General features: G+C 38.5%; 1 protein-coding gene across 1 annotated transcript; it reads right to left on the reverse strand.

Annotated features, from left to right (window-relative positions):
* Positions 1–1,437: 1,437 nt before the first annotated feature.
* LOC107741075 (stanniocalcin-2-like) lies at positions 1,438–8,431 on the reverse strand. Its single transcript, XM_016553667.1, has 4 exons — positions 8,142–8,431; positions 5,917–6,059; positions 5,445–5,656; positions 1,438–3,136 (listed from the first exon to the last, which is right to left on the reverse strand). Exons 1-4 carry the CDS (start codon positions 8,278–8,280, stop codon positions 2,779–2,781), a joined length of 852 nt encoding a protein of 283 aa, XP_016409153.1. The 5' UTR covers positions 8,281–8,431; the 3' UTR covers positions 1,438–2,778.
* Positions 8,432–10,026: the final 1,595 nt, after the last annotated feature.

Below are 10,026 nucleotides of genomic sequence, written 5' to 3' on the forward strand. Positions count from 1 at the left end.
CAGTTGAAATTTTTTGGTTGATTTTAATCCATTACTTCCCTTCCTATCAAAGTTATCTGACATTTTAAAGATGATTTTTTTCTGACAGTTTAACTCGAGTTCTTGTCATATTTTATTACCATTTTCTAAACTATAGCAAAGAAACTGTGATAATGTGAGAAATGTTGAAGGTGTCTGAATAATTTTTGGTTTGACTGTAAGTCCCTGGTTTGTCCAGATGTTGCAGGATGAAGTGTAGACCCAAGCAAACTGCAGGAGCTCCAGCAAGGGTCCAGTGATGTTCTTCAATTGACCACAGAGGTTAGGTCAACAGGTAGACATTATGTCCTATGATTTTGTGTTTTTTGGGATAGGGATTGTGTGGCATATGTGATATTAAGTTTATACAACAGTTCGATGGCACAAGTGTGTAAATAAATAAGAAACCACAAAACATTCCGTGTGCGGAATGAATCCTTCCACCACGGATACAAATCTCAAGTTAACAGTTCGAAGCCGAAAACATTAGAAAACGTCAATTTAGAACTTTTTAGAATTAGTAATTTTAGAATTTGTTGCTTCATTGAAATCTTATTGTATTATGTAGAGCAGAGAATTATCAGAGGTGTGCGTGTGATTACCTGCATTTGATACAGCATTCATTCTTCAGCTCAATATATTCACAATAAAACAGTTTGAATGTCCGCTGAGGAAAGCGATATCTTTGTCGTAATAGCCTTTCATCCATTGAGGGAGATTTTCGATGAAAACGCTGCTCAATGAATTTGCTGATTGAGTCTTTAAGATGTCGAAAAGTTAAAATAACTTCTTATTAGTTATAGTCCTTTTCAAAATAAAAGTGCCGCTGACTCACTCATTAAAAAAGTCGCCATCTAATGGCGGAACAATGTAAGAAAAATGACCATCACTACAAACAGGGCTGCGTTTCCCAAAAGCATTGTAAGCCAAAATTGATCATAAAGGCAGCCCAGGCCGTTTCTCAATACCAAATATTATTATTAAATAATACTATTATTTATATAAACTATTATTTATTGAACAATAATATGTGTGTGTTTTTGTGTAAACGTTTTATATACAATATACTGAATATTTAATTCTAATATATTAAATTATATTAAATATATCAACTATCATATAATTTATAATAAAATTTGCGCACACACACACACACAGTCTATATAGACGTATGGGCATATTTAGCCACAATTAGCTGATTTAAAGCCAAAGCCAAAAAATTATTAACAACGATCACAATAAAAAAAGTTATTATAATATAATAAATAAAATATTATATAATAAATATATTATAAATACATTTCTAAATACTCACTTTTGTTGTGCTAAAATGCTGTGTGTGAAAAAAGAAAATCCAGAAAGACACATCTGAGTAAGAAATGAGCTTTCGTATTTATTTTTCCTAAAACAATTGGAACACATGCTATCTGTACCGATATGGAATCTATTATTCAATGTAATAGTTGTACACAGATTTTTTTCATTTCTTGTAACAATCAAAAAATGTTTTCCAGGTTTAAACCCAAAGTTGATCACATTTTTGCCCACATGTTCATTGGAATACCTGAGTGAATTAAGAAGATGATTGGTCAAAGTAACTACTGTTGTCTTTAGGCTGATGAATAGCAGAACTGTACAGGCCGTTCCTTATTCTTAAACCAACAATCAGCTCCGAACATTTTATTAACCAATCACGTGGCAAGGACCCAAAACAATTCTTTTCGCAGCTATAGTAAACAATAATTCACCCATTTCAATATTATTGTCAGTAATACCCTGAGCTTCTTATGTAGACTTAACCCAGTTCTTGGGTCTAAGGCCAGCCGACTGCAATTCCAGCTTCTGGCTCTTCTCAGTGGCTCTGGGAGAAAACTGCTATTTTTTACTTGGAAACACCAGCGGCTGACTGTGGACTTGGCCAGAGCACAGGCAGGCCTGCTTTCCATGAGACACTGTGCGCTAAAGTTGTTCCTATGTTCAACTAATCTGTTTGGGCAAAGCCCAGAAATGCAGCATACACATTAGACTTAAGCGATACTATCAGGGCGCTTTATCATACTGAGACGTGAGGCAGCTAGAAGTTTTTACTATCATACATCTGCTCGGGTTCCACAGTTCATTTTGGGGTAAAGCCTCTATGTAATATTCTCAAGGCACAATAAGCTTGTTACTGGACGTTGTTTTGACTTCGCTTTCCTTCTAAGAAGCACAGAGCGTCGTACTGTTTGTGCTAGACCTGGACTTCAATCCTGTACAGCTTGTATTTAATCAAGTATTTCAAATAACAATTACACACACATTTCTGAAACAAGCAAACATATCTTACATATCTACAGTCAGATGCATAATTGGTGCAATAATGTAACTAATACAACAGCAAGCACTATATTACATATAGTATATCGTTACTGAATATGGAGGTTATATTTAGATGTGTTTATATAAATATAGATATACATAGATTTATATGTACATGTTTTATATTCAAACGTTGCATGAAGCATAAAATAAATAAACAAGGTGATTGATATGATTTGCAAAATAGAGATGCTGTATTAGAACTAAAATAAAAGCAATTCTACAAAATTAACAATCTGTCCTATAATCTGGAGTATCAAAAAAGTTGCACCACATTTACCCTGCAAAATGTACCGGAATGACCGTGGAGACGTGAGGATGGATGGGTTGAATTAAGAGGTCTGCTGAGTCTGTGAAGTGGGGGATTGGGGTGTCATGGTCAGTTTAGGTGATCCTGCGATTTCACCTCCGAATATCGCTGATCTTTGAGTGTTCCTGCTCGGCGGGGCCGGCCTCTAAACTGGCGCGCCGTGGGCCTTGGCTCCGACTTCTCGTGTGGGAACTGAAGCCGACCTTGCCGGGTTTGTCCTTGTCTCCTGTTCGAGCGCTCTTGTGGTGCTCGGCGTCTGACTGGGAGGAAAGCGGCGGGCGTCGCTCGAGGCCGCCTGATGCTGGAGCGGCGGTGATGGATGTACAGATGCTCAGGCTGTCGCACAGAGCGCCCCAGTTCTGCTCGCACTGCAGACGCACGCTCCGCGTAATGGCTTCCTTCACCTCCTCTCCACAGCTGAGCAAGATGTTCACCAGCTCGACGTACGGCCTAAGAAAGCGGGATGATAGCGGTCAGTCCAGGCCCGGTTCTACGGGGGTGCTAGAGGGTGCTAAGCACCCTCAAACGAAATCAATAGCACCCTCAGTTAAAGCTGCATTAATGGCATTTCATTGCAGATTTGGCTAACTATCCAGTGCGTTACGGTTTGCGCTCTGGAGATTGATTTGTTTGCAGCGTTGAGCAATGTAGCCAATCACAGACATATCTGTTGATTTCTTGAATCAGAGGCGTTTAAGTTACAGTAGAATCCACTCACCGCTCAAATCACCAGAGTTTTTGTTCAGGTATTGTGTTCAGCACGAATCATCTCATTATAAAAAAAATGTAGACGCGATGTAAATAAGAGATTCATTGTGCAGCGTAGAGAACATTGATTAAAACGTGTCTTTGTTAGATCGCGATGAACTAAGATGAGTGACAGCTTTTTAGTGATTATAAACGGATGCTGTCAATATTAGCGCGCTAATGCAGGCGATTAGTTTTTTTTCAGTTTAACTCAATTCAATTAGTAGAGACTTTAAGACCTGAAGTGGGTCAGAATAGGTAAAGAGAGATGCGTCAGATCAGATGAGTTTCACATTCAGCAGCGGAAGCTCTTAAAAGAATTAGCAGCCGAAAAACCTAATAACCAGCTGCTGTGATGTCTATTAAACAAAGATCAAAAGAAAAAAAAGGAAATCAATAACTTTTGTAGCTTTAAGGATTCATCTATTTAATTTATAATTTAGTGTTTGATAACTTTATTACATTTCTGTATATTTCCTACTTGCTGAAGGGCACAGGTAACTAAATATGACATTTATTATAATGGGTTTATGTGAAGATTGTTTTAAGTTCACTTAAATTAGAAGTTATTTTAAGTAGTCTAATAAATGTTAAAATTGATAGCTTTGTAATGTTGAATGGCTAATCAATGGTTAAATATCAGGGGAAACAACTATTTCATAGAGACATCAGAGTGATGCTGGCCTTCAGTCATAAAAAAAGATGGCATTATACAAATATTAAAAATATACTGTCTTTATGTTGTTTCTACATTAATTTGAAGAATGAATGTGAAATAATTGCAATGTAAAAGTATTTTTAAAAACTTTAATGTTAGGTGGGATATATATATATATATATATATATATATTAAGGGTGGAGCACCCTAATTTAAGTAGCACTCTCAGTGATTTGATTCTGGAGCTGGGCCTGGGTCAGTCACGGTAAAAGTCAAGCGGGCGAAAGCTTGCCAGCACTGCTGCTCTACTTCAAAATGACCGACTCTGCTCCCTGTTGTCCTCAGATGTTCATTATAGGCCAGTGCTGGAAAAGACACTGCAATGACAGTTTATGTCACTGTACAGTGACTGTGTGGACCTTTCATGAAATGCAGCTGCTCCTCAGACTCAACACTGAGTGTGATTAAATTAATTAACTTACTTAAATTAACTTTACGTAGCTCCAGATGCGTTTTAAAATGGAAAAGTACATCAATTTCCTGGAAACATGCAGCTAATGGGAAATAACGCACTTTATTCATTTGGTTTGAAAGAATAATCATTATGTCATCAAGTTGCATTTACATAGTAAACAAACAAGCTTGAAAATAGGCTTGATGCAATTACTGATTAGTCTGATCATGGTTATTTGATCCAACCACAATTATATGATATAATTGTGCAATTTTGCCCTCCAAATAAGGGAAATTTAAAGAGATATTTTCAAACAGTTTAGGTTGACTCAATGGGTGTTGTTTGATCACCATTCTTCAAAATATCTTCTTTTGTTTTACACAGAAGAAAGTAAGTCATAAAGGCTTGGAACAACATGGATTTTTCATTTTTTTGGTGGACTGTCTCTTTAAGCGCTTAAAGAAATGCCATCAAATGCACAATATTGTGTCAGTAGTATTAAATAAATGATAAAACACTTTTAAAGTACACAAATATAGTGTTCAAAGGTCTTCTTTTGAATTAAATGAAGGCTTGTGGGTTTCAACAGAATGCATTCTATTATTAATTACATAAATATTCATTTCCAAGGCAGAAATATAAATCTTATGGACTGATACAATTATAAATATAAAAAAAATAAAATATTTAAAAAAGTATATATTAGGCTTACATTATAAGCAACATGAAAAAAAAAATCGTTAATCTCCATTATTTGTATGACAATCGTCAGCACAAAATTAATGATCGAAACACGCCTATTCGCAAAACCACAAACAATACCGAAGTACAAGAACAGGACACCATACGTACGTGCAAACAGGAGCATGGAAAGCTGATACGCCGAGTGTGATACCTACCCTTTGGGAAATAAGTCTTGGAAATGTATCATCTCCACCATGACATTGACATTGTCTTTAGCAGCTGAGCAGAGGTTGTGTTTCATGTAGCACTCCCGCTGAAGCTGGAAGACCATCTCCTTTATGGCCAGGCATTTTCGGCTGATGCAGCTAAACTTGTGCCTTAAGCCGTGAGCCATGCACTTCAGTGCATCCTTGATGAAGGACTTGCCCTGTGAGTGTTTAAAACAAGAGTCTTATCAGATAAACAGCCTTTCTTTCTCTGCTGGGATAACATGGACTAATAGTATGACTGTTTTTGCTAGACACACATCTTGAGACCGCGTTACAAGCTTGAAACCCCCTGCTTCAAATCCACCTGCACCTTGTGAAACACGAGCCAGGCTGGAGGCGGTGCCAGTCGCTGGGTCATCCTCTGGACGCATCTGAGGGACATGAACCCCGTGGGTGACTGGGGCAACCATGTGCTTACCTGCGAGTCGAACTTGCCAGCATTGTGCAGGAAGGTCATGCAGATTTCCTGAAGGCCCCGGATTTCGCAGGAGTTGTTCTCGAAACACTCGAAGACGCCGCAGCCCACGTCTCCTGCGCTCACGAGACAGTGCTGGATCTCAGCTGCGGAGGATAGAAAGACAGAGCATGCGGTTTAAAGCTAAATAAAGAGTTTGCGTCACTCGATTTTGGCCGATCCAAAGCGATCTCTACAACAGGTCTATGTTTAAATAAGAAATAAAATTGCTTTAGAAATATACTTTGCACAACCTTTTACACATGAATGCGGAAGTCTATTTTCCGGCTTTGTTTCTTCTGTGAAAATTGAAGAACTGTATTTAGGGGACAAATTTAGCCGAGAGCGCGCTGTGGTAATTAAGGTATGCTATTAAAGTCCATCAAACTGGGAGGCATCTTGCAGTAAGCGCCTGAGATGTGGAAAAGCAAGGTTAACTGTATATAGGGCAGGACGAGATTGCTTTTACCTTGCTGAAGAGATCAGCAATGACTACTGAGATTCAGAAAAAGAACCAGGGAAATAAGAGACTAGCAAATAACAAGAATGTGAATCTTTTCGACTTGAAAAAGCAATTCTGATACACAAAGGAGCACTTTATTCACTTATTTAGAGATTGCAAAAGCACTGATGAATGTTTGATACATTAGATCAACTCACAAATATAGACATTCGGTGGTATTTTTCATGGCCACAATGGCAGCAGTATTCATGAAATAGTTTGTGATGAGTCTGTTAGTCGTGTCCTACTAAAGAAGAGTAGTAAGAGAAAGGCTGCATGAACTGCATTAAATATTTAAGTTTTACAACTGCAACTAGAGGGTAAACACAAACATTATGTAAACTGGCCATTTAAGGACTTTTATTTTAAAATGAACAAATCCTGTGCTGTAATAAGACAAAAATGACTAAATATGTCATGGTATTTGCTCTAATGCAAGGCAAACAGTTAATAAAATTTACTGTGAAATTTAAACCCCATTGTGTCAGTAAAAAAGCCAAAGTATAAAGCATAAATCAGTTCATGAAAAGTAAAAAGCTCTGCAGCTATCACATTACAAAACTGCCTGCACTTACTTTTTTTATGTTATTTAGGGACCTCGCAATGGCTACTTCAATCCTCATGCTTTTGGAAAGAGATTAAATAAAAATACAGACTGATTGGCTCATATAATGTCACGTTAGAAATAGACAATCTAACTGTTAAACACATGAGCACAACAATGTCTGTCTTCACCAAAAGGAGATAATCAGAGTGGAGATCATTCTCTGAATATCTCCTTTTTTGTTCATGTTTGTGACAAAGATGTGTGGTTATTATTTTAACACAAAGATTCCAAGATTCGAATTTTTGAAATGTTCTAAATGAAATAGTAGGCTATTTCTAAATCCTGATTATACCTGAATGTTCTGATTTAGGTATTCCAAAAGCTTTTCGAGTTTTCCTAAAGCATTTCAGCTTTACAGAAAACAGGTTTTTAAGGTCTTGTATATGAATACTACCCAATATCAGTGTAAATGCATTGCAGTGGATCTCTGCTGATGGAGGTGCACAGGTAAAGTGAGCCGTCGTGGATCGTGCGTGGAATCACACAGCACTGAGACCCACTGAGCTCTTCTGCTGTAATAACCTAGACTGGGCCAGTCCCGTGCAAAAGTTGAAAAGATTTGATGCCTGACATCGCTGCTGTATTTCATTGTCAAAATGCACGGGATTAAATTGTCTTTCTGCCGTGAGAACGGTTAAGTTTGATCCACCTAGTGCAACACGTAGAGCCATTGCATCACTCCACACTACAGGTTTAACTTGCTCGCCCGCACAATGCAACAAAAGTTGCGCACGTTTATATTTGATACTCTTTATAATGAGCACTTTGCATGGCAGTTAATAATAAAATACCAGCCGAGGATGTCGTGCGTAAACACGAATCCACGAAAATAAGACGCACGCGCGAACCTGACAGCAATGTCACCGTATATCTCTGCCTACCTTGTGCCACGCTATTAATAGTTTACGAAGATATTGGATTTCTCTGCGTGCGCTCCGTATTTACGAGTTATCGCCTTCCTGCGTATTCGGAAAATGAGGTGTGAATTGGTCGGATTTGCGCTGAAATCGCGTTCTGACCGCACAAGACTCAGTCTGGAGCGCGATCGATCGCAGCTTCGCAACACTTGCTTTCTCTTACCTGTGTTCTGTAAGGAGAGACGTCCCTTCTGACTGGCCGGTTTCTCACGGTGACTCTCGTGAACGTCAACGTTATCCGTTCCCACCAATTCCCCCAAAACGGAGACAAGCAGCAAGGCTAGTGCGCATTTGATCAACATTTCTCCACTCAGGTTGCGCGATAAATAATAACAGGCTGTCAGCGCGGGATCTGATGTGGAGACTGTCGAGATGACACAGGGAGCGTGTGTGTGAGAGTGGAGAAGGGATGGATGCTGGATATATTTCCCAGAGTCCGGGTGTCAATTTGGATGAGGGAGTTAAGCAGGTGTTGTCAGTCGCGCTTCCCGACCAATCAGAAACGCAGACCACCACGTCCAAGTTTTAGGGGTGTGTCTGGCGAAAGTTGTCTCTACTTGACATAAACTAAGCGTGTAAAATGTGCAAGGGTGGGTGGGTATTTACTCTACAAACCCTTATTAGGCATCAGACAGCTGTAAGGACACAAAATATATATTTGAAAATGTAAGCCTAACATGTTGTATTCACATGCTGTATATATAATAGAAGCATTAAATAGAGTGCAGCTGAATAATCAATTTTTTATAAATCAATTGGATAGATATAAATACTATGTACAGTAAATACATGGAATCTATTAAAACAATGTCCACAATTTACATAATATACACAGTGTATGCTCCATGATCTTAATAAGTATGAAGAAGAGGTAGAATGGATTTGAGGATTTCCAAAACCCTTCTAAATAAATAAATAAATATGGCACTGACAGGGAATGGCACATTCTGTTCTGCTTGCTGCTGGTATATTGGTGACCCAGCAGATGAACATGAAAAAAAAGGAACATAATGATTATGTGAGTTTTTACTTTGCAGCTTTTGAAAACTCACCAGTCGACACAGCTAATTATATAGTCCCGCTGTCAAAATGTGCTCCACGCGGTGCAGAAAACGGGACAAATTTGCTAATGGATGGCAGGGATTGCATCATTCAAACCACCCCCTCTAGGCAGCTGCCATACACAGACAAAGCAACACAAAAGGCATATAGACATGTGTGCACATCTGACTCTGACACACACATGCACAGCATATATAGGCACGCCGCTGAATCAGAGCTTTGATGTAATTAAGCCTCATTTTATATTTCTTGCAATGAATTCTTAGATGAAGTCCATGTAGCAAATCAATCCCATAACTGCGGTTCACTAGTAATCACCCAATTATGAAATTTTGAGAATTACACAGAACACATCTATTTTGATTTACTCTTTGGTGACTATGGTTTATGACAATACTCTGATGGGATCCAATTCAAGCCATGCAAATCTATTGCAAATGAGAGATATACCTCAAATGGGTTGCAGGCCATTCTCATGGATGTGGTACTACTAAGAAACTGTCAGTATGGCAAGCCATGTTATCACTCGTAGAATCTAATTTTATTTTATTAATCTTTTTTTTATTATTATTAGTTGTACGTAATCCAGTAGTGACTAATATGTATTTCAGTTTCACAATTAACTGTTTATTAGATACATCAGTGCTTCCTCTGCCATTTTAGGATGTCTGGTCTTATTTTGTATAAATTTACTTTACACCCTTTCACAACCCCCAACCCCCCCACAAAAACAAAACAAGGACACAAATAATCAGTGAGGGACTCATAGCCAGGGGCGTGTCTACGTGGTGGCCAGGGGTGGCACCGGCCCCCCCCTGAAATTTGGCTGGCCACCCCAGGTGCCCCCCCTACCAGATGTCTTGCGATAGGCTTGTCAGGCTACATTTTAAATTGATTATTTACTAGAAAGCTTGCAAAGAGTGCTCATAACCACTAAAAACCTGTCACTCTTTGTTTAGTGAGTGTACACGATGTATTATAACATA

This window comes from Sinocyclocheilus rhinocerous, unplaced genomic scaffold (genome assembly GCF_001515625.1).
Source record: "Sinocyclocheilus rhinocerous isolate Xijiao unplaced genomic scaffold, SAMN03320098_v1.1 scaffold44, whole genome shotgun sequence".
NCBI classification, from domain to species: Eukaryota; Metazoa; Chordata; class Actinopteri; order Cypriniformes; family Cyprinidae; genus Sinocyclocheilus; species Sinocyclocheilus rhinocerous.